The sequence below is a fragment of the Euprymna scolopes genome, chromosome 30, assembly GCF_053919585.1.
Source record: "Euprymna scolopes isolate OS-2025 chromosome 30, ASM5391958v1, whole genome shotgun sequence".
Lineage (NCBI taxonomy): Eukaryota > Metazoa > Mollusca > Cephalopoda > Sepiida > Sepiolidae > Euprymna > Euprymna scolopes.
In genome coordinates, this window is record NC_136511.1 from 1372310 (window position 1) to 1400000 (window position 27691).

At 31.2% G+C, this 27691-nt stretch overlaps 1 protein-coding gene across 2 annotated transcripts in view; it reads left to right on the forward strand.

The window, feature by feature from the left end:
- Positions 1 to 27691, forward strand: part of LOC145254635 (synaptotagmin-B-like) — a 768196-nt gene that overhangs the window by 363695 nt on the left and 376810 nt on the right. The window contains exon 1 of one of the 2 annotated variants that reach the window (XM_080113251.1): positions 7876 to 8029. The exons of the other annotated variant lie outside the window; for it this stretch is intronic. Coding sequence (XP_079969377.1) covers positions 8008 to 8029 — 22 coding nt within the window. The 5' untranslated portion in view covers positions 7876 to 8007. Of the gene's footprint in view, positions 1 to 7875; positions 8030 to 27691 lie in introns of those variants that run through there. 2 annotated transcript variants of the gene reach the window in all.

Sequence of the window (27691 nt, forward strand, 5' to 3'; positions counted from 1 at the left end):
AAAGAATAACTAAAAATAGACGGAAAAGCGGAGGAGCGTCGAACGGAAGAATGAAAACAACAAAATTACGATAAAATATTAAAATGTGACTACATTAAGTTGTTCCGTTAAACCAAATGCATGTCCAATAAACACATGCACACACACACACACACACGCGCGCACACAAACGCATAGACAAACACAAACACAAACACACACATGCATATATATATATATATATATATATATATATATATATACATGTGTGTATATATTTATATATTTATGGAGAGGGTGGCGCGTGTTTGCGCGTGTACACCGTAATTTTATCACTGTAGCTTCCTAGATGCAAATTTACTAAAACTCCAATTTGTGTCAAAACTATAATATATATATATATATATATATATATATATATATATATATATATATATATATATATATATATATATATATATGAGGGGGTTGAATAGCGCAGGGTACAGCCTGATTGGCTTAGCATGTATATGTGTATCCAAACATCATTGGTTACATATGTGCATACGTGTTTCTGCTACAACTACTTAAGATTTAATCAATAAATAGTATGCATGCATACATACATACATACATACATACATACTCGCATATATGTATATGTTTATCCTACTAAATAAAAAATAAAAAGCATATACATTTATATATAATCTTTATTATTATACATGCCTAGTTATGAAATTTTACTGTTTATAAATTGTGCTCCCTATTTATCTGATTTATCTTAGAAACCAATATAGCATCCGTCTTTTAATAATCATGTTTTTAAAACTATTTTAATTGTTGGGGGTAAGTGGAAAAACTAAAATGAAAATTGTCAACTAATATATTAAACGTATCTTTACGCTCTATGTACTTTAACTAATATATATATGTGTATATATATATATATATATATGTATTTATTATTTTTAAAACAGTAATCTACATACACGTGTCTTTCGAGGTAACTATCTCTCATCAGTATAGCTCGACTGTTTCTAGGGATAGAACTTCAGACCATGTTTACCACAGTACGGTATACATAGTCTGAAGTTCGATCCCTAGAAACAGTCGAACTACGCTGATGAGAGATAGTCACATCGAAACACGCGTGTACGTAGATTACTCTATTAAAAAAATAATAAATAAATTTAAAAAATGTTATATACGTCCAAGCAAATTATGGGCGACTTTCTAAGTAAATAAAAATATGAGCTCCGAGGCGAAGCCACTATTAACCGTATTTATTGTTTGAGAAAAAAATACAACAACAACAAATATCTATAATATAAAACTGAATGTCTGTGTGTCTGTGCCTGGTCAGTAATAGGCTTCTGTATGGTTGACTATTATAGAAAACTGATCACATGTGATGATAGAAGATGTATCGAGACACAGGAATGGGTATGTTTGATCTGGCATAATGAGGATTCATTAAAATTGTGGGGTCTGCGTACGCGCATGGTCCACAAAGTATGGAAATAAAAAAATTAATAATTAAAAAAAAACGTTGACAAGTGTTTTTGATATAGATGTACATAATAATACTTTGATAAGTATGTTTTAACTTAAATAGGTATGGTATAATAAAATTGTGAGGTCTGCGTTCGCGCCTGGCCTCCATAGAATGGAAATATGCACAAACTTTAATAAAGACTTTTCATAGCTATCTGTGTAAGTATACTTTGATAATTATGCTTCAGTTTGAAGAAATATGATATAATAAAATTATGGTGTGTTCGTTCGCGCCTAACCTCCATAGAATGGAAATATGTCACAAAGTTTAACAGGGTTTTTTTAATATATATCCACAAAATATTGTGATAAGTTTTTCAATGTGAACAGGTATGGTATAATAAATTATGGGGTTTATCTATTTTATTTTTACTTTCATGATATTTTGCTTTGGTTTTGATACCCCCAAATTCGAAGCTGTCTCTTTATAACCTTTCCTTTTCATAACCTATCATACTTTCATAATTTTCCATTTTCTGTAGGCTGTTTTTTTTTTTAACCCAGCCAACGACCATAACGGTACTTTTGATAGTATATATATATATATATATATATATATATATATATATATATATATATATATATATATATATATATATATATATATGATTAGTATTTTCAAAAAGTGAAATCCAGCAGAGTGCTTCATTAAAAGGAAATTTCGAAATATAAGAGCGTATTTATATTTTGTATTTTGTGTACAGAAAGTTGTTAGATTAAACAGGTCATTGGTACCATCGGTTTCAAGCCCGATAATTAGGATCGTTTAAGACATCCATATCAAGCTCTCTTAAGCCAATACTCATCTATTTTATAACCGGAAGTGGAATATATATATACCTCAGGGTATATATATATATATATATATATATATATATATATATATATATATATATATATATATTTAAAGGAGATTAGAATAATAGTCTAAAGAGCTAAGTGTATTTTAATGTAATAGTGAAATTACTAGTTTAATTAAAATACAGGAAATGCTCGTTGTAATTTAGATATATAATAAGCTCGATAGTTAAATGTCCTAGAGCTAATTCAATATTAAGTAATGTGATTTATAATTTAAAAGTTTTAAAATTTTTAAAATTTAAAAATCAAAATTTAATTAAATTAAAAATCAGTTTCATAAGAAGGAACAACAACAAAGTCAATTATCTGTACGATCGTTTCGGAAATCCGTGCTTTTTATTTGTGGTATACATGAAGTCACGTAGAATAATTATACATAGTTTTTTTGGTAAGCACGGTCTCCTCATCAGCAAATTTAGGAGGATTTCTATTGGATTGAAAAGACACCAAAAATAAACCTAGCATTAAAAGTAAGGCAGATGAATCTGAAAAATTGAAGTAAAAGGTTTGGATATAAAATTTATAAGAAAATTAATAAGGAAATTGGTATAGGTTAGAGATAGAAATGAGTAGAAAAAATATATATATTTTTGAATTTACATAATAAATTTGATTTAAAAATATATATATATATAATTACCTTTTGGTTTTCATTTTTTTGAAATCAGGAACTGTATTTAAAGTAGTCATTTAGATGTTTGCTATAGCTTTTTATTTTATTGAATGATGAATTTTAAAAGGGCGACGCTCGTGCAGTAAATTGTTTCCGTTAGCGTATTTTGATTTAGAGACGCCACAGTTAATATCTATAGAGAGAGAGTTTTTTTTTTTTTTTTTTTTTTTTTTTTTTTTTCCAAGTTTTTAAGGGGAGATAATTGTCATGGCTTTATTTATTATTTGATTTACGAGTCTAAGGGCGGTAATTGGTTTAACTTAATTTATTAAAAAAAAAAAAAAAAAAAAAAAAAATCTATTTTTACTAATGAGTAATTTTTAATGATTTAAGGTGGTTTATATTTATTAAATTTAAACCAACGTTTATGATTACACGATAGAAGCTCGTGTCTTGAATTTACTAGTTTGGTTGTGCTTTTTATATCTTCATATTTTAAAATTTTTACGGTTTCTTTTGTACATAATGTACAAAATTTATCTCCTGGTTTATATGATTTGCAAGTCTCAATTATTTGCCATTTTAAGTTGAAAGAAATATTGCTATTTTTTAGTTGCCAAATATAGTTGGATAGAGTAGTTTGGTTTGATAGAGAGTTATTTTTAAAAGAATGTTTGTGCGTTGAAATTCTATGTTTTATTGGGCCAGATGTGGAACCAATATATATTACCTCTTGATTATTATGATTATTTTCCGTTAGGTCTATTGTTGGATTATAATGTGGTGGGTTGGTTAATAATTGATCGGTAGATTGATTTAAGTTGGTGTTATTATTTAATTCGGTAGTTGAGTTATGGCTGTTGATAGGTTCTTGTATATTTGGAGTTTTTGATACTGTGCAGCTATAGATAACATTTTTAATTTTACATGAGCCTTGTAGGGGACATTTATTTTTTCTTCTACAGTTACAGTCCGATGTATTTTGTATAGTTGCATTTTGTAGTTTATTAATTTTATTATTATTAGAGCTAATTATTTTCTGATGAAGGTTAGGCATAGTAGAGTAAGAGACTTTAATTGTGTTCTTATTGAAAATCTTATTATATCTATGGGGGGCTTTAAAGTTCTTATCTAATATTTTAAAAAATTCTCTAGCTATGTTTGTTTCTAGGTTTTTGGAATACGGGGGGTTGAACCATAGGATCTCCTTGTGTCTATTCTTACGTTTGCGGGTTTTAGTTTGTTGTTTATTTATATTATTATCTAATATTTGTAGTTTGGTTTTATCTTTTTTTGTCTCCTGGTTATTTTTCTTAACTCGTATACGGGAAGACATTGCCATATTATATGTTATTACGCTCTTAATAGGTTTATTTTTAATGCAGTTTATGTTTCTATCATTTTCATTTATGAATTTAATTTGTGAATTATATCCAGAGTTTTTAAGGGCTTCATTATAGTATTTTTCATTTTTGGTAAATATTGATTTAGTAGAAGACAGTCTAGAAATTCTTAGAGCGATATTGGGAACTATTGAGTTTTATATTGATTTAGGGTGGTTTGATTGATTGTGGACATATAGAAGTGATTGGTTAGGTTTATGGTATGGTTCAAAGGTAGAATTTTCAAGATTTAAGGTTATGTCTAAGAAATTAACAATTTTTTTATTAGGGTCGATTTTTATACTAAGTCCATAATTTTTAAATAATTTATGTAGAGCTTTAATTGCATTTTCATAATTTTTATTAGTAGAATTCGTTATGAAAAGTGCATCATCTCTATATAGCCCTCCTTCAACAATAGACCTAACGGAAAATAATCATAATAATCAAGAGGTAATATATATTGGTTCCACATCTGGCCCAATAAAACATAGAATTTCAACGCACAAACATTCTTTTAAAAATAACTCTCTATCAAACCAAACTACTCTATCCAACTATATTTGGCAACTAAAAAATAGCAATATTTCTTTCAACTTAAAATGGCAAATAATTGAGACTTGCAAATCATATAAACCAGGAGATAAATTTTGTACATTATGTACAAAAGAAACCGTAAAAATTTTAAAATATGAAGATATAAAAAGCACAACCAAACTAGTAAATTCAAGACACGAGCTTCTATCGTGTAATCATAAACGTTGGTTTAAATTTAATAAATATAAACCACCTTAAATCATTAAAAATTACTCATTAGTAAAAATAGATTTTTTTTTTTTTTTTTTTTTTTTTAATAAATTAAGTTAAACCAATTACCGCCCTTAGACTCGTAAATCAAATAATAAATAAAGCCATGACAATTATCTCCCCTTAAAAACTTGGAAAAAAAAAAAAAAAAAAAAAAAAAAAACTCTCTCTCTCTATAGATATTAACTGTGGCGTCTCTAAATCAAAATACGCTAACGGAAACAATTTACTGCACGAGCGTCGCCCTTTTAAAATTCATCATTCAATAAAATAAAAAGCTATAGCAAACATCTAAATGACTACTTTAAATACAGTTCCTGATTTCAAAAAAATGAAAACCAAAAGGTAATTATATATATATATATTTTTAAATCAAATTTATTATGTAAATTCAAAAATATATATATTTTTTCTACTCATTTCTATCTCTAACCTATACCAATTTCCTTATTAATTTTCTTATAAATTTTATATCCAAACCTTTTACTTCAATTTTTCAGATTCATCTGCCTTACTTTTAATGCTAGGTTTATTTTTGGTGTCTTTTCAATTCAATAGAAATCCTCCTAAATTTGCTGATGAGGAGACCGTGCTTACCAAAAAAACTATGTATAATTATTCTACGTGACTTCATGTATACCACAAATAAAAAGCACGGATTTCCGAAACGATCGTACAGATAATTGACTTTGTTGTTGTTCCTTCTTATGAAACTGATTTTTAATTTAATTAAATTTTGATTTTTAAATTTTAAAAATTTTAAAACTTTTAAATTATAAATCACATTACTTAATATATATATATATATATATCAATGCCTCCATTCAGTCAAAAGAAACGATGTAAACTCTGCGGGTGTCATTGAGAGGTAAAGGGTGCGCAATTTAAACTACACCTTTTCTGAATCGGCACTGCTTAGGTCAAGTGGAAAGTAAAGGCCAAAGACTAACTGGAAACGATGCCGAGAACACATACAGCACCTAGAATTCTTAAAGTGTCACCCATTTTAGCGCTGACCAGGTTAACGTTGAAGTATCCACTCTGATGTGTCGTAGACCACGAAACACGTGTCAGTGGATAATTATATTTTAATTGTAATTTAAAAATAATATATATATATATGATAATATATATATATATATATATATATATCATAATATATATATATATATATATTATAATGAAATATAGTTTGCTTAAAGCATTATGTGAGTTATGTATTTCGGGTAGTACGAGAATTTGACGGGATCAGCTATATATAACGTGATTATGCCATATATATATATATATATATATATATATATATATATATATATATATAACTACTTCATTTATTCGCATAAATTTAATATACGAAAGTATAGATTTATGCGTAAACTTTAAGTATTTACTTCAAAAGTGCTCAATACGTAGGTAGAGCTAGTAAGTAATTTATAAAATATATATAGCGATTAAGCTACACTGAATATTCTGCTTTTCATCCAACTATAGGATACGTCAGGCTTATGCGCCTCTTCTCTTTCTCTCACTTTCTCTCTCTCTCTCTCACGCACACACACACACACACACACACACACACACACACAAATACACGTTCACCTCTCTCTTACACGCACACACAGACACAGACACACACACACACAAACACACTATCACCCATATATATATATATATATATATATATATATATATATATATATATATATATATATATATATACCAGCCTTCCTAATAGGCAGCAAAAGCAACTAGCTAATATCAGAACCGGCTTTATACTTAGTGTTTGTTTGGCGCATAAGCCTGACGAATCCTGTAGTTGGATGAAACGCAGAATATTCAGCGTAGCTTAATCGCCATATATATTTTATAAATTACGATATATATATATATATATATATATATATATATATATATATATATATATATATATATATATATATATATATATATATTGACCCAACAGGTCAGAGGCAGTTTACTGTAGAATAAAACCGTGATATTGTGTATTGGACTTTTGTTGCAGACGCGTGTGCGTTTTTAATGCCCCGTCTGCTTACGGGACGATCTATTTGCGTAAACACAATACAGGATGCGGTAATACCCTCATATAAAAAATGCCTGTCGGAGCTGCTCCTTCCTCTCCCTCTCGTTTTCTTTCTCCTTCTCTCTCCCTCTCTTTCTTTCTCTCATTCACTCTCTTTCTCTCACTTTCTCTCTCTCTCACGCATACACACACAAATACACGTTCACCTCTCTCTCACACGCACACACACACACACACAAACACACTATCACCCATATATATATATATATATATATATATATATATATATATATATATATATATATATATATATATATATATATATATATACCAGCCTGCCTAATAGGCAGCAAAAGCAACTAGCTAATATCAGAACCGGCTTTATACTTAGTGTTTGTTTATTTTTGGTATATAGTAGTAGTAGTAGTAGTAGTAGTAGTAATAATAATAAAATTCTATGCATAATAACAATAATAACAACAATAATACTAACATTAATAATACTAATACTGTATATTATTATACTAATATAAATAATACTAATATTAAAATACTACTACTACTACTACTACTAATAATAATAATAATAATAATATCCCCTACTACTACTACCACCACCACGAAAAGCAATCCTCCCCCTCCACCCCTGTTTATTTACATTATTTTATTTTTTGCTCTCGCGTCGACTGTCAACAGTCAGATTGTTGCATTGAATGCGTTCGTTATGAGCTTCCATACTTACTCGTATTAGTTTGTACTCGCTTTTAAAACCGTGCAACAAATCTATGGAGAGAAAATGGTCATTAGGTAAGTAAAGTATCGTTTCTTTTCACTCTCTTCCAAGGATGTCGTCTTCCTATCCTACCCCTTTTTTTCTGCTTCTTTTTGTTTTGTTTCTTTTTTTCTTTTTTTTCTGTTTTTGTTTACTTATATTGCAGTTTACATACTTGTAGCTATTCGATGCCGATGCAGATATTTAAAAAAAAGAAAAAAGAAAAAAAAAAAGATAAAATATTCGAACTTTTGTTTTGTCGGGATGTTCAATGTGTCCATTCCTGTTGGGTAAGGCTTTAATGAAATGGCATTTTTGGGAGGTAATGCAGCGTGCATGTTCGACGCGGACACGTGGGCGTGCTTGTTAATGAGAAACTTAGATTCACCCACGCACGCGTTTTTACACGCACCCAAACACACACACACACACACACACACACACACACACACACACACGTATATATACATATATACGTACATATATATATATATATGTATATATATATATATAACGATAATTGTACAAAGTTTAATACTACAATTTGTTGACGTAGCTATTGCACACACACACGTGTATATATATACGTGTGTGTGTGTGCGTGTGTGTTTGTATGGATGTGGGTGTGGGTGTGTATGGAGGGAAGACGTAAAGTTTCGAAGTAAATGGTGGTTTTGTAAGTGGGTTCGCAGTTACCGATGATCAGTAATTTTTACTTCCTACACTGATTATTGCGCAAGCATGACACACTAGTGTCTGTATGTATACCAATGGTTAATAGATATAGCAAAATTTTATAGTTACATATATACAAATATACGTACGTACACACACACATACACACACACACACACACACACACACACACACACACACATATATATATATATATATATATATATATATATAATTTATTCATTACTGAGCCTTATGTGAAGGGGCAATAGTTATAACGAAGGGTGGAGGTGAGTTGTTGGGGAGAAGCTTTTTTTTACATTAAATTTTTGTAAGATGCTGCTTAAGAGCTTCAGATTTGTTTAGAAATTATCTATGATTAAACTCAGGTCAATAGGGTCACTGAAAGGTTGGTTCATAAAAGGTCGAGATAAGCTAAGTTATAAAACTTGGTCAAACAACCCCTGAAAATATACGTATACTCTATCTACAAATATTACTTTGATAAAGCGTACTATTGGGTCTGATATAAACCGAACTTATTACCTATTAATACGTCTAAAATTATATATATATATATATATATATATATATATATATATATATATATATATATATATATATACTAGCATTTCAGCCCTGCGTTGCCCGGGTGTTTGGAGGTGTATGTTAAACAAAAAAAAAAAGCTTTAACTTTGGCCCCTATTATGACCCTTTAACATTTATTGTGTTGGACTCAAATAATATTACTAAGTAAGATCCATGTCCAATATCTAAAATTTCAAATGTTTAGACCCGAAAATGTCGGAGGAGTTTGGTAGAGTTATCAAAGGTTAAATCATTGAACTTTGGTCCTTAACAGCAAAATTTCTAGCCGAAAACGGATTAGAAAGATTTTCCCAAAATCTCAGTACTCTGTATAATAAATTTCGAGTCTGTAGATTTAAAAAAGTATAGAGTTATTGTGCTGGGAAATGTACACAGACACACACACACAGACACGTTCACTTTTATATATACAATAGATAGAGATACGTTACACACATACACACACGAGCGCGCTCACACACACACCACACACACCACACACACACACGCACGTATATTGCAGGTTATAAAAATAGTTATGCCAATTAAGCTTACATAATCTATTTTCCGCATTCTCATCATTGTGAGGATTCTTCAGGCAATTTGCAGACTAACAGTAATGCACACTTTTTAAACTGATGCCTGACGGATTCTTACGAAGTTAAAACGCGGAAAATTCTATTTAGCCTGTTTGGGATATATATATATATATATATATATATATATATATATATATATATATATATATATACTAGAGGAGAGACCCCAGGTTGTCCGGGATTTAATGAGGATCAACAAATGTTTCACCCACTTTTTTCTTATTGTCATCTAACCGATGAAATCGCCTATTTTTCAAATCAACCAATTAATTACCTGCTCTCGCGAGGAAGCTTCAAATGACCCCTCGCAATACATTGCAATTTTCATTGTTAAACTTATTTTTTTGTAATGGCTTGAATTAAAGTTTTTATTGCAAAACTTATTTATCATGCTTCCATTCTGCCCTGAGCAAAACCACAAACTTCGGACCCATCCCTGCCATATCAAACAGCCTTCTGTTGATTTCAGGGGACGGCCATTGCTATTTTGCGATCAAATGCATTTGTGATGTTAGGCTGTATAAAGCGTTAACTTTAGTCAAAAATGCTTCCGACGTCATTGGATTCTTTTAGATTATCGATTATCAATACGTATGACATTCCGATGAAAAACTCTTCCTAGCAACACTACCAGGTACATAAGATATCCTTGTGTGAAATTTCATGAAATCAACACAGCAATCGACCGTTTAGCATGGCATCAGGAATGAACTGACACAAAGAAAAATTCCTTTCATATAATAGTAAATGGATAGAATATATATATATATATATATATATATATATATATATATATATATATATATATATAATTTGTTGAAAGCATTGTGTGAGTTATGTGTTTAGGGTTAGGGTTAAATTGTAAATAAATTTATTAGGTTGTTATAGCATTTTACTACCTCTCTTTCTCTATCTCACTGCGTGTATATATATGCATATATATATACACGCACACACACATCTATATACATATATATAGTTGGCTGTGTGTGTGTATGTGTGTGTACAACCGTTTTGTTTATTAACGATCGGAATCATGCCTAGTCAAGGGTCAATAAGAACCGATTTATCAAGGATTTCGACATCATTTTGTTTATATTTATTTACTCGCGCACCGGTTAAATAGTTCTGCATCTCTCTCTCTCTCTCTCTCTCTCTCTCTCTCTCTCTCTCTATCTATTTATCTATCTCTCTTTCTCTCTCTCACTCTCTCTCTCTCACTCTCTCTCTCTCTCTCTCTCTCTCTATATATATATATATATATATATATATATATATATATATTACTGTTTGTTTTTTGTTTACAAAAGTTACTCTGTTACACAAATCTATTACCTGAAAAAAAACTATTTACACAGTTTCATTCAAGCATGATTCTACTCCCCCCTCTCTCTCTCTCTCTCTTTCTTTCTGTCAAGAAGTAACTTCATTTGCATATTACATACACGGAAATCTATTTTAATAATAGGCTCTATGTTATTGATTATTCGTTTGAATAGACTCGTTTGATTTGTTTAATTTAATGGTTTTCTTTCTGTTTCATTTTCATCGAAAAAAATTGAATGTCTTCTGCTCCATAAATACAACATAAATTCACTTATAATTGGTTTGTCTACGGCTTTCATTATCATTTGGCATACTTTTAAGAAAATCGTGAGAAGTTAGAATTTACAAATATATAGAATATATATATATATATATATATATATATATATATACATATATATATACATACAGAATATATATATATAGAAGGTATATATATATATGTGTGTGTGTGTTTGTGTGTGTGTTTATATTTGATAGTATGCAAATAAACTTTCAGCCAGCAAATATATATATATATATATATATATATATATATATATATATATATATATATATATACATATGCATGTTCAATTTTTATTACTCTTTTATTGGACTTGTCCAGGCCGCTGACCTGGTTGTAGTCACTCTCTCTTTCTGTTAGTGTTTTTTTCTTTTCCTTTAGGGTGGGCTAGGGTGTGTGTGTGTGTGTGTGTGTTTGTGTGTGTGTGTTTGTTTGTGTGTGTTTGTGTGTGTGTGTGCGCGTGTGTGTGTGTGCGTGTGTGTTTGCAAACACACACGCGCATTTCGAATTCAGAAAATACTTCTTCATGTTTAATACCGGAAGGTGGAACACAGAATTCTAAACCGTGATCCAGTACTAACAACTCAGCAGGAGACAGGAAGACAAATTAAAGACATTTTACCTGTATTTGAATTTGTTTACAAACCAAACTTTTTATGAATTAAATGTTGCAATTTTTTTATTAATTTCAAAAGTAAGTTTTTTACGACCCCGCTCTTTTTATATTGCAACATCCCGTAAACGACAATGCCTATAGACGGAAATTATTTTCAAAGCCACATATAGAAAACGTTAACGATAAAGATACTACATTGAACTCTCTGGAACTTCATTTAAAGACCGAATTACAGTTCATAAATGCTATGTAAATAACGTCAGCACCCCAACAAATCCTCACTAACTATCCACTGCCTGAACCTGATTCAAAATAATCTTACACTTACTATCAACAGGGGGAATTTAAAAAAAATAATATACCATCCGTAAATCTTTAAACTTTTCCTTTTTCCTATGTCTATACGAAAAATGATCTATTATTAATTATTTCAAAGAAAGAGATAATTTATTAAACATTAAAAATGAAACGTTAACTACTTGTAGACACTACAAACAATTGGTCCTCATTACTTATATCGCTTCATATCTAATTATTTATTTTGTATCGTAACCAAACACCCATACATCTAATCATCTATATTACTATTTAAATCTCACTAAACTAGACATCATTGTACTATATTATTCAATTCTTTGGATATCCCCCCCTGTTTTCCTCATATATTTAATTTCACAGTTACTTATTATTAATTGAGAAATTCCTATAAATTTAGTAATTGTTAATTTTTATCTTTATTAATAACTTCAAAGATAAAGATAAACTAGATTACCAGTGACACGTTGGGTCAGTATGTTATATTAGCTATGGAATTCATGTATGAGTGTGACACTTGTGACGTAAAGAAAATAGTGTTTTTTTTGACATAACAGAAACATTTCTATGAAAGTATATTAAAATGAAAAATCACGGACGGATCACTCAAACATGGAAAACAAAATCCTCCCTATCCGTGTAAAGTTACTTATTTGTCCGAATAATCGCTCAAAAATTGAAAATTAAACATGATTTTCCTACGAATCGAACGCCGACGAAAATCATATAGCAGCAAAAATGCACATGATGAGAGGTATAAGAATGAAAAACCCATATTGGAATCCTTCAACCAAGTTATAGAAACTTAAAATCAAAAAAAATAATTAATAAAACCTGAAGCAAAAAAATAAAACCTAAATAAATAAAATAAAATAAAACTAATATTGAAACAGATTAGTAAATGTGTCAACAAAATCACCGTTCTCACACAACTATTTTGTATCTAGAAATGTAAACAAAAGATAAAAAGAAGGAAGGAAGTAAGGAAAAGGGATGGATAGAGTAGTAGTAGTAGTAGTAGTAGTAGTAGTAGTAGTAGTAGTAGTAGTCTTGGCTTTACTGCAATTGTTCTTATGTTTGTCAACGGGTTAAAGTTGTTTAGTTGCAATGTAAGAAAATAGCGACAGTATAGTTGCAATAAAGAATAGTTGCAAAACACCCCACTCTTTCCATGTTAAATAATAATTTCGAAATAATAACGTAAATATTTCAGTGCGCAGGTGAAAATCTGCAAACGAAGCGATTTGTGTTTATTTGTTTACGTTGTTATCGGTTTATATATGTTTATGCGTTAATGTTTATGCGCGCATGCGTAACCGGATGTCGTAAACCGGAAAGTGGGTTACATCATTCGTTACAAAGCCATTTGAGTTTTATAATTATATAGATTATTAATCTTTTGAAGTTTAAATATTAACTACTTGCAAATGCTGCAATCCTACACCATTATCAATTCTACACTTTTCAAAAGTTCATCTAATATAACTCTCTGAATCTACGAATTACACGCGTGACCATCATTAATAATAATATTATTATAATATAATATCAATAATAATTTATACTAATAATTAAATTGCAAGCATTTATCTATCCATCATTAATTGCCCCTACTCTCCTCATATTTTACAACTTTTATATCGTTTTATACCGTTCCATATCTAATTATTCATATTGTATGGTAACCAACCACCACTGTTTCTAATCATTTGTATAGCTATGTAATTTGCATTAAACTCCATACCATTTTATAAGGTCACCTTTATACATTTTACTTTAGTTAGTTTGTATACCTCTAAAACCCATTAATTGTTTTGTCTACCTCTAAGCCCATTAATCTTTTGAAAGCCTCCTTGCGCATCAAATACTCACCCAACAAAATCTCCCCTTCTTAAAAAAAATTCAAACCCCAAATATTTATCCAATTTTTCTTAATTTATCCACCCTATACTCTTCTAATAATTGTTTAGTTTTACTTGGATCACCACGCAATTGTCGATGACCCAATTATAATAATATGACTTTTTTTTCTAAAATATGATTCACTGGACTATTTTTTTACATAGGTATCATCACTTATCAAGGCCAAGAGGCCACTTGAGGATAAGGGTTAAAGAGTATACAGAAGAAATTGGACAATATAGTAATCGTTAGTAATGGAAATTCGGTAAATTTCTTAACAAGTGGGACGGCTCATAAAGAACTTGTTTATGTTAGACTTGAAGACAACCATATTGTAATCAGCTGGAAAGCAGGGTACCGGAAGAAAATTCCACAGGCGTGCAGTTATAAGAAAGAAGCTTTGTCGAATATCTTTGTTTGAATATATTGAATATCTACCATATAATTACTTTCCTGTTAAAACACTTTTATAAAAGTTATACAAGACGTCTTTTTTAACTGTAATCAATAGCAGCATTGATGAATATCATAGAAAAAACAACCTTTCACTTTATATACCACCCAAAAAATGTATGTCTTGTTTGATACATTAAAATTTATTTCAAATATGTTAACTCACACCCACCACTTTTTTAATTCGACTGATTTTATTATAAATTTCTGTAATGTCTGGCAGTGTGTGTGTGTAACGGGGTTTAAGTCAGACTACAGGAAACCGACCCAGACAATTCATATACCAAAATAAAGCTTATGACCCAGCAGATGTTTTAGTGGCATTTATATCCATGTTTGGTGTATGAAAATGCAAAATAAATGCAAAGAAATGCAAAGTAGTAGTGGTGATAGGAGTTAAAACGGTGGGAGTAGCAGCAGAGACAAAAATAGTAGTGGTGATAGGATTTAAATTGGTGGGAGTAGCATCAGAAGCCATTAGCCAACGTGGTGGTGAGAGGTATTAAATCGGTGGGAGTAGCAGCAGCAGTCAACGATTAATATTGGTTGAAAAATATAAGATTTTTTTTTTATTTAAAAAAAAAATTACTTCCATTTTCTCCGTCTGATTAACAAAACAAAAAAAAAAAGACTTTCTCTGATTTGTAACCCCCAAAAATAAGAAAGTAAGTAAAAACGTTTCGATTAATTTTGGTTGAAAAATACAGGATTTTTTTATTTACTTTTTAAAAAATTACTTCCATTTTCTCCGGCTGATTAAAAAAAAGGAAAAAAAAGGGGGTACTTTCCCTGATTTGACCCGGGATAGCAGTTTAGACCACCGGTTATTAAATAAAATATCACTTTTACCCATGTATCACATATTTTTTTTCGTTAATATTGGTTGAAAAAAATACAAGATTTTTTTTGTTTACTTTTCAAAAATAAATACTTTCATTTTCTCCGTCTGATTACAAAAAAAGTGGACTTTCTCTGATTTGCCCTTGGTGGTCAGTTTAGAACACCGGCCATTAAATTAAATAAAATAATACTTTTACCCATGTATCTCAGATTTTTTTTTCGTTAATATTGGTTGCAAAAAATACAAGAATTTGTTTTCTTTTTAAAACTAATTACTTCCATTTTCTCCGTCTGATTGCAAAAACAAATGAGACTTTCTCTGATTCGACCAGGCTGGTCAGTTTAGACAACCGCTCATTAAATAAAATTACTTTTACCCATGGATCTCATTTTTTTTTCGTTAATACTTGTAAAAAATACAATATTTTTTTGTTAAAGTAGTTCAAGGAGACACCTCCTACAGGAGAACCGACGAAAAAATAAGTAATTGCTTACTTTAGTTTCGTAAATATTGGTTGTGTAAATACACTGTACTTACTCGCTTTTCTTTCACAAGGGCTACTTTTTTTTTTTTTTACACAGTGATCACCACTTATCAAGGCCCGGAAGCCACTAAGGGATAAGGGTTATTGCAAGTACATTAAGTTAGTGAGGAGATTTGCTGAAGTGTTTACTTAAGGGGGCAGTTCATTTGGAATTTGTTAACATTGGACTTGAAGACATCCAAGTTGTAGTCCGGAGGGAAGCAGGCAGACGGAACAGAGTTCCACAGGCGTGCAGTTCTACTTGTTTTGATAATGGCACACATCTATTCTTCTGCCCTTCCTTCACTTTCATTTTCCACCACTTTATGTCTTCTTTCTATATATAATTATTTTTCTTTTTATAATTATATTTTTTCTATCTCTCTATATTTTTCTTGTTTTCTTGACACCGACACGTGTCCACAAAATATAACCTCTTTCCTTGTCGTTTTAATTTTACCATCAGAAGAAAGAGACGGGGAATTCCTCTGTCTGTGGAAACAATTGTAATGATGTAATTGGCCGGCAAATCGTAGGCGTCTTTCTCTGATTGGTCATTGTCTGAGGAGCAAGCATGAATTGGTGAGTGATGTATTGCTATGGACTCCACGACACGGACGCGCAAGCAGAGGACGACCTCGATCCACGTACATCCAACAAATAGCACACGAGGCCAATTGTGAACGTGAAGATCTGAGGCAAGTGATGGAAGACAGGAAACCCTGGAGAGGAAGAGTCACATTGGTCCGGGCAAGGAGCCTGTCATGATGATGATGATGATGATGATGATAAATATTGTAAGATACTAAAATAAAAATAAAATAACGTATATAAACAGGATAGAGTTTGAATCTTTGCATAAATGGCAGTTTTAGAAAATTAGAACCGCTTTAAAGCTTCACCGCTCACGCATTTTTCGACCAAATTTCAAGCAGTTATAACAGTTTACAGATCAACTTCTCAGCTATACCTGAAAAAAAAAACTTTTCAATTTTCGTCCAGTAAAACAAAAATGATGATAGATTTAGTGGGATTCAAAATCGTGGAAAAAAAAACGCAAAGAGGTGAGCGACGTTTTTATAACTGTTTTCTATAGCAACCACCTCACTTCAGCGATTAGTTTTGCTGCTAATTCATTGCTGTCGAAAAAAAGGTAGTAACAAATGAAACAGACAGAATGAAAGAACGAAAGGGAGATAACTTGGGGGATTTTATTGCAGCAGACGAGTGCCGTACATTGTTATTATGTATATGTGTTATGTTTATGAGGGCAAAAAAAATAAGACTGAAATTAAACAAAGAATAAGTGAATTTATTGAAAACCTGGAAAATCATAGATTATAATAGAAAAATGGGAGCATGAAAAGTAATATGGTCAAGCTTAAACATGGAAAAGTGAAAAAAATAGTTGTAAAAACCGGAAAATGAACAAGATATTTCAGTAAAAAATTTATAATTTAAAATATTGCTGCATATCTTTTTTAAAATGCAATTAAACATATAATAATCAATTCTTAATGCTGCAATGTTTAAAGTTATAAGTGTCTTATACTTTTTACTAGAATATCTTGCCGATTCTTTTCCAGTTTTAGTAACTAGTCCTTTACTTTCCATCTTTAAGCTTAACCATATTACTTTTTATGCTCGCATTTTTCTATTGTAATATATCTATATATCTATAAAAGTGAAAGTGTCTGTTTGTCTGTGTGTGTGTCTTTGTGTACATTTTCATACGCAATAACTCTGTCAATTTTAAGTCTACAGACGCGAAATTGAATATACAGGGTACTGAGATTTGGGAAAATCGATGTGATCGATGTTCGGCCAGAAACTTGGCGATTAAGGGGTGAAAGTTCAACGATTTTACTTTTGAGAACTCTACCAAACTCCTCCGACAATTTTGGGTCTAAAAACTTGAAATGTTAGGTATAGGTTCATTGGACATGGATCTAACTTAATAACTTAATTTGAGCCCAAAACAATAAATTTTAAGAGGTCATAATAGGGGTCAATGTTTAAAAAATTGACCCCCCCTTTTTTTTGTTTTTTGCTCAACATACATCTCCAAATATCCGGGCAACGCCGGGCACCCATGATAGTATATCTATAAAAGTGAAAGTGTCTGTCTGTCTGTCTGTCTGTGCTGAAATGCTAGTATATATATATATACATATATATATATACATACATATATATATATATGTATATATATATATTAGTTATTCTTCTTTAACACATTTTTTAGTCAACAGAGATCTTTTTAGTGACGCTACATATTACATAATATTTTCATAGGCGTAAAGCCAAAAACTGTTTAGTCGTATGACAGTTATTTTTTGTACAACTTGACTAATATTACACACTGAGCTATGGAATCGTAAATGATATCCATAATCTTTACATTGGCAGCTATATCTTTACTTACAATGATCTTTGTATTATGCTGAATAAGCAGCAGGTGATATCATTTAACGAAAATGTACTGGCCGAAAAAAGAAAGAGAGAGCTTATATGCTCGTCCTTGAGTCAGACTTTTTTATTGTATGTCAATTCTTGGTTCGACACACCATTTAATCATGTTACGTATATATATATATATATATATATACACACACACACACGCACACACACACACAGACACACACACATATATATATATATATATATATATTACATTTTCACCTCAAACAAGACATATTGCCACTTTGATGTAGGGGGCTACTATCAGGAACCTAAGTTCCAGAGGTACCAGGTAGGAAGTTTAACAGCAATATTTCTGTTCACATTACACTTGAACTTCTGCATGTAAGTACACTTGGGGAAGCAGGAAACCGGAAGAAAATTCCAAAGTCCAGCTGTTCTGGGGAAGAAGATACTAGAGTAAAGGCTTTCTTACATCTAGGGATCTCAAATCTGTTGGCATGGGACTTGCTGATTATCGGATTTGTCGGAGGTATTTTCCTCGAAGGGGTACAAGTGCTTGTAGTTCGTCAGAGCCTCCATCATTGTAAAACAGGCAGAGGGATGGAACATTTCGTCGCAGGGACAGAGGCTGAAGTTTAGATGACAATTCAGGACCTATTAGGTTGTCGACTCTCTTTTGAACCCAATCCAGGAGTGAGAGACTAGTAGCAAATGCACCAGCGCAAATGTGACAGCAGTACTCCATACATGGGCGAATAGTGGCTTTGTAGAAGTACAGGATACATTCAGGCGTAAGTAACTTTCTAGTACGATAGAGAGAGCCCACCTTATTTGCAGCAGCCTTAGCAATGATCTCAATGTATCTATTCCAACTCATATTTCCTGTGAATATATATATATATATGTGTATATATATACATATATATATATATATATATATATATATATATATATATATATATATATATATATATATATATATAGGTTTGAGGTGTTCAAAAGTCGGGGCTAATGAAGACAACGAGGTTGTTAAATAGTGCCCAATAAAAAGAGCAATATATTTTTTTTATTATTATTTGAGGGTAAACAGATACATGTGGTCGCTACAAATAGCCATCTGTTTCAGTCAAAGAGACTTCTTCAGAGACCAAGGACTTCTCGACACCAAAAACGTTTTGGCGTCGAGAAGTTCTAGGTCGCCTGGGAAGTCTCTTTGACTGAAACAGATGCCTATTCGTAGCGACCATATGTAACTGTTTACCCTCAAATAATATATATATATATATATGTATATATGTATATATATATATATATATATATATATATATATATATATATATGAAAATGCTAATCGCTATTGTAAATAAAATGATTGTGTTTCGATGTTGGTAAAGCAAGTACTACATTCTGCCGGACACTCTCGTTTGTTGCATGTAAACTAAAATAGATCTCGCTAGTCACACAACGAGTACAGGAAAACAAATTGGTACATGTTAAAAATAATGTTTTGCTGAGTCGCTTAGCTTAAAATCCAATCAATAAGTGCACTGGCGCAAACAGATGCGCAGGCATGTACTATGTTTCGAACATTTACCCATACAAGCAAAATTTTGTATAATATATATAATATAACAAATATATTTCAGAGATACACTCTATCTTCAGTTTTTTTTTGTTTCTGTTTTTTACTTTTTCTTCTTCCTTGCCAGAAGTAGATAACGCGTGAATTACGCGTGAGTAATGTCAAAAATGAGAGTTCAATAGAAACGTTGTTTTAATTTGAATAAAATAAAATAAAATACTCATCAAGGGCGCTTGAAACCAAATCACAACCTAATGTTAGGAAAATAAACAAATATTTTACTTGTTTTTATATTTATCAAAACTATATATTTCGGAGGTACACTCCATCTTCAGTATAGAGCTGCGCGTTTTATCTGGCGCTTGTAATTTGGTTACAAGCGCACTTGATTGGTATTTTATTTTATTCAAATTAAAACAACGTTTCTATTGAACTCTGATTCTTATGATATATATATATATATATATATCTATATATATATGAATATATATATGAATATATATATATATGAATATATATATATATGAATATATACATGCATATATATTCATATATATACATATATATATTCATATATATACATATACACTTATATATACATATATATATATATATATATATATATATATATATATATATATATATATATATATATATATATATATATAATTACGGATGTTACACACTTTCGATACATTTATTGTCATCAAAATCGATTACATAGACCAAATTTCAAATAAAGAAATTCATTGCCTGCTCTAGTTTGGGACCCATCGCGATGCACAAGGAACAAGGTTCACATGTGCCACTGACTATGACCATAAAATATTGCATTCTACATTGCACTGTAGAGAACCTACTGTTGATTGTATAAACGTATCTTTTAATATATATATATATGATATATATCACATCGAATAACCTACCTTTCTTTTCACACACATATACACACACATACGCACGCACACACACACGCACACACCCACATATATATATATATATATATATGTGTGTGTGTGTGTGTGTGTGTGTGTGTGGTGACTAGCGTAATGGTAAGTCAAAATAACTTTACTGACAAAGTACACATTCTTTGACTCGCAGTAAGGATCACTTACAAGAGGCGATGGTGGTTTAGTGTTAAAAGACTAACGACTTCGGTTTCCTAAGTTGGAATCTAGCTCGTTTCACAAAAAAATCAATTTCACACTAGTGTAATCCTTTTCCGGCGGTCCCCATAGTTTTCTAGAAAGCATTCAGACTAAAAAAAAATAACTGTGAAACCTATGTCAACAATGCAATCTTCAGAGCCATATTATAGTCAGATGGAAAGCAGGCAAGCGGAAGAGAATTCCACAGGTGTTTAGTTCTAAGAAAGAATCTTTGTTCATGGAATCTACTTTTACGTTTAGACATAGATAAGCTGCAAAGTCTATTTTGAATTCTGTCAAGGCAGCATTCCTAAGACGAAAGCCATTCATTTCAATTGATGCCAGATGGGGATCAGAGCGGTGCTGTTGTAAAGATAGGAGCTTGATTTTAGATGCATAAAACGTAACCAACCACCACTTTCCCCATTGTACCACGTGCTCAAGATCAGAGGAGAGAGAGTGAGAGAGAACTGTGTCATTTACGGTTTTTGATGTGTTGCCATAGATGGTAGTGTCGTCAGCATAAATATCAGTGAATGATATTAGGATGTTATTTGGAAGATCATTGATGTAGATCAGGAAAAGAGTTGGGTCCAGGATGGACCCCAGACGGACTCCAGCATTTTTACTGTGAGCTTCTGATTTCTGCCCATCAACTACTACTCTTATGAATCAATTCGACAGAAATGATCTAATAATTGAGAAAACCTTTCCAGCTATAGCATAGCTGGATATCTTATGAAGTAGACCTTTACGCCATACCCTATCAACCATACCCTTTGGTATCAAGGGCAATTGATCTAGAATAGAAGCCTCGGTCTAGAGATTCACAAATTCTATGAGATATAACTGCTGTAGATGTAGCAGAACGGAAACCATATTGCATGTCACTAAGAAGATTATTGCTGAGGTGGTTGACTACTTCTTTATTTAACACAGATTCCATCAACTTACTCATGACGCACAGTAGGCTAATTGATCTATACTGAGAAGATGGCCGATCACCAGAATTCTTAAATACAGGGAAAACTGATGATTTTCCATGGTTTTGGTAAGCAATTCTCCTTAAGACAACGCTTAAACAGCTTTGTAAGTATGGGCGCCATTTCTTATTGCAGTTTTTTTTCAGCACTATAATTGGAATGCCTTCAGGGCAAGTTGCTTTATTAGAATCAACATTTGTTATTAGTTGGCAACATCACACGCAGATATTTGTATGTCGCATAGTGTGTTTTTTGATACAGGAGGAAATAAGGGGTGTTGACAGCCTTCGTCGAATAAGGTAGAATTAGCTGCAAAGTTCTTGGCATAGAGTCTGACTTTGTCTAATGCCGACGAGATTATCTCAGGTCCATTCATAATGGTTGGGATATGCCACACTGTTCTGTTTAGGATCCTGTTTGCTATTTGCAAAATCTGGTGGGAACCAAACCGCTGCTCAGTTACTTGTGACTTAACGGACTGAGCATACAACTCTCTCGCGTTTTTTATTACTCTTTTATAGTGGTTGCTGGCAGTCCTTGAAGCAGCTTTAGTCTCAGTTCTATATTTTAGTGAGAGCTTTAAAACAGCTACACATTTTCGGACACCAAAACTTACATTACGACTGATACAATATTTCTTTCTGCTATTGCACACGTGATCAAACCATTAAATTGGTGTTATTTTCAATTCATAATTCATATTCCTCTCTTTTATTTTGTCTGTTATCAAATGTATAGGAATGTCGTTCGACATTGTGAACTCAAATATCGACTCAAGTTGAACATAAGATATCTGAGTGCGTTTTATGTAACATAGGCTCTAACATGAAAGCTGGTGGTGGATTATATTTATAGCTAAACCCAACATGTGTATGCGAATAGGATAAATAAGTTAAAAAACATAAATGAGACTAGAAAATATATATCCACTCTCATCTACATATCAGTCGCCGAGTCGTAGAAATTTTCAGGTTGGTATCTGGGGGCGCACCCCTAGTATTCGTTAAGACATGCATCTAGGAGAAGGTAACTCTGACGGTCTACTGTATACTCTACTCTGTGCCAGTCATCTGCACCGACAAAGTTAAGCAATAACACCAAAACGTGTGGCTGGTTCTACACAAAGCCTCCACAACTATAAAACAAATCATATGTGTGGATTTCTGAGCAACACAGTTATTGTGGCGGAAGCTTAGACATCGAAACCGACGGGAGAGTCCTTCCATATGAGAAGGATGTTGTAGTTTGCTTGAAGCATTGTGTGTGGTGTGAAAGGAGTTGTGTTTGAAGACTATATCAATGCGGTTCGTGGAAAACACTGTGGACCCGAATTAGCATATAGAGAAATAATAATACTATTAATAGAAATTTTCAATATGTTTCAATTATATTACGTTTATTTGCCAACATATACGTGTCGTATAAGATGGTAGATGTTTACGCCCCTAATTTTCGAAGGTAGTATCTCTTCTTCATTGGAGAACATAAAAATAAAAGCGCACAACTGTTCGGCGATTCTTTCCTTGAACAAATCTCTCTCTCTCTCTCTCTCTCTCTCTCTATATATATATATATATATATATATATATATATATATATATATATATATATATATATATGTATGTGTGTGTGTGCAGGTTGACCCAAAACAACGGGCCCCAACTCTAATTAATAAAGTGTACATGGGGCCCGTTTTTTGGGTGACCATATATATATATATATATATATATATATATATATATATATATATATATATATTGATATTTGTTTTTATACGCACAGACACCAATTGTTTATGCTTTTGAAATAATTAATGCTGGGTAGGGGACCTATAAATTCATCTTTGATTTCATTTGCTAGGAAGTTACCCCTTGGGCCTACGTACATTAGTATGAGGAATAAAAAACCTATCAATGCCAAATGCTTGAATAACAGATAAACAATCAATACTGTTTCACAGCCTGAATACTTTGACGTTACATGCCGCTAGTTGATTGTCTTTTTCTTTTATTTCTCAGACAGGGTTCGACTTTAATAAACTTCAAGAAACTTATAATTATATATAATAATATTTATTTTCAAACCACCAGTCACTACAGTTTTCATGCTTAAGTGTGGGAGTAAGATATATATAATTATATATATATATATATATATATATATATATATATATATATACATACATATATATATATATATATATATATATATAGTCATCCACATACGATACTGTTTCGCTGTTTCACAGTTCATCACTGCGGCTAGAAAAGCAACTACCTCAGGCCAGGATCGAAAACCGACAGTCGGAGCTTCTACCCGTTGCACTATACTTCTGCTGCGATGCGGGAAGTGAATTAACCATGTTTTGACATTGTCCGAATATATATATATATTTATATATATATATATATGCATATTTATATATATATATATAAATATGTATATATATATATTATTTTTATATGTAATATGTATATATATACATATTTATATATATATATATATATATATATATATATATATATATAGTGAATAAATGACAAAAGACTATATTCAAAGTTCCTGAAATTTCTTCCTTTGATTCAGTTGACATTAACAATTCTTGACAGTATCTGTTTCGTAGCGCAAATGAATCAATTCATTATTATATCTATTAGTAAATCTATTTTGCCCTTAACTCATCAGATTAAATTATAAGATGGTCAACATAATGAACTTTTAGAATAATCTTTAGTCATTTATTCACTATACTGCTCTGTAATTACATTAAGTTTCTTTAAATAGGGATTGGTATATATTATAACTAATATGTGTGTGTGCGTGTGCGCGTGTGTGTGTGTGTATTCTAACAGAGAGTTAAGATGAGATAAGTCATCAGCAACGTCGGTTTCAAACCTGATAATATCAGATCGTTTTAATTACCCATATGAAGCTCTCTCCAGCCGATACACTACTGTTTTATAACCGGAAGTAGAAATATACACAAACAGATCTCGTACAAATCTCGTTTTTTAAACAACCTTAAAATTCAAATAATAAAATTTAATACAGTGTCCGTTTAATATTTTGGACGCTGAAGAAAACAAAAGAAAGACAAAAAGAAAACAAAAGAAAAACAAAAAGAAAAGGACCTAACTAAGTTATGTTTTCATCAACGTTTTGTCTTTATTGTAATACTCTTCAAGAAGAAATCGTGCAATAAAAACGAAACGTTTATGGAAACCTTACTTGGTTTGCTCCTATTTGTTATGTTATCTCTCTACTTCGTCGTAATACTTTTTCCACTATTGCCATCATACACAAACACGCATCCATATATATATATATATATATATATATATATATATATATACAGAAAGAGAGAGAGAGAGAGAGAGAGAGAGAGAGAGAGAGAGAGACAGAGACAGAGACAGAGACAGAAGACAGACAGATAGATACATCTTCTTAATTTATTAAAGACCCCAATGTTTGGATGTGATTTTTTGAATATAATAAACTAGTTATGACCAAAGTTTCATTTCATTCGGACAAAACACTAAGAAATAGGACCTAATTAGAACTGGGGCCCGTTTTTTCTGGGTCACCCTGTATATGTCTATGAGCGTTAGTATGACACACGAACATGCACATCTCCCCCCCTCTCTCTCTCTCTCTCTTACTATATATATATATATATATATATATATATATATATATATATATTGTTGTAAAGCTTATGCGTTATCTGTCGATTCGCATTAGTTAAAAAATCAATAACATCGTTCTGGTAAGACCATTACGGTATAACACTACGGGCTTGTCCCGCAATAGCAATTCTCTTAACGATATAGCGTGCTTCAATGGATACACAGATTATTCTTATGTGTATTCATTTATCGACTAGAGGGACCTGTGGAAAGTCCGAGATGCTTTTTTGTTGTTTTTACCGTTTTCTTCTAATCAGAAAGGCCATGACTAACTGAATTATATTCAACAAATAAAACAAAACTCACATTTAATTCGACAGCCTATAGGTACATTTTAATCGATTTTATAACGTAATTTGTATGCGGAAAACATTTTTTTTCAATACAGTGACACCAGATAATCGTCAATTATCATTTGAATTTAATCTTTCCGGATTGTTTAAATATGATCAAGATGTGATAATATACCTACAGATGATTTTAAAAAAGAATAGTTTCATTCTGAATCTCCTTTTGAGAAGCTCTTCATTTTTTTAATAGTCTTAGGAAAGCTTAAAAACAATACACAAATCTAATATATGCATAGATTGCTCATCTACAGGGTGGTCAAAAAGTCAGGTAACATTTTAAAGAAAAACGATATTAGCAATACACGTATATTTAAGTACCATAAATCTAGATTTAAAATTAAAGTTTATATATTACACTCAAATATTTAAACAAATAATATTAAACGAATAGAGATTACAATGGATCATATTGTTTTTTCTACCTTTAACATGTTACCTGACTTTTTGAGATCCGCCATTTTATTTTTTAACCGAAACAATGGATGCTGCAACTGACACGTGAATTAATAATGTGATTAGGAGCTAAATTAGTAGTAAGTCTTTGAAGTTATATATAATGAATAAAAAAAATAGTCCGTATTCCAAGTCTATATTTTTGTCATTGATTCATTATATATATATATATATATATATATATATATATATATATATATATATATATATATATATATATATATATATCAAGCTCTCTTCAAGAGATGAGTATTGGCCGAAGAGAAATTGATATGGATGTCTAAAACGGTACTAATTATCGGGCTTAAAACAAAATGAGTTTTTCAGAGAAATGTAGTCTCAGATATTCTACCACTAAATAGCCAGTTTTGGTAGCGTCCAATCAGAGTTAAGTTTATTTGGTGGGGCGGGGGCTTTGGTTCCATTTGGTGAAGGTTTCTAATGGTGTTTTTATGACTTTGTTTCTTTTTTTGATGTATACGCACACACGCACACACGCACAAACATATATATATATATATAGATATATGTATATATATATATATATATACATCCACACATACACACGCATACGCATGTAGGCACACACACATAAACACATATATACACAGATTTATGCAGGAGCGTACAGGGTGACCCTCCAAAAACGGGCCCCAACTCTAATTAGGCCTCGTTTCTTAGAGTTTAGTCCAAATAAAATAAAACTTTCGTATTAACTAGTTTATTATATTCCAAACATCACATCAAAACACTAGTGTCTTTGGGCTTTTTTCTCCGTTCTACAGCATATGTTCTAGATTGCCTCCAGTTAGCTTTTGTTTTTTTTTGGTCACCCTGTACATACATACATACATACATACACACATATATATATATATATATATATATATATATATATATACCCGCCCATACACACGTACTTACGCACACACACCCACTAACACATC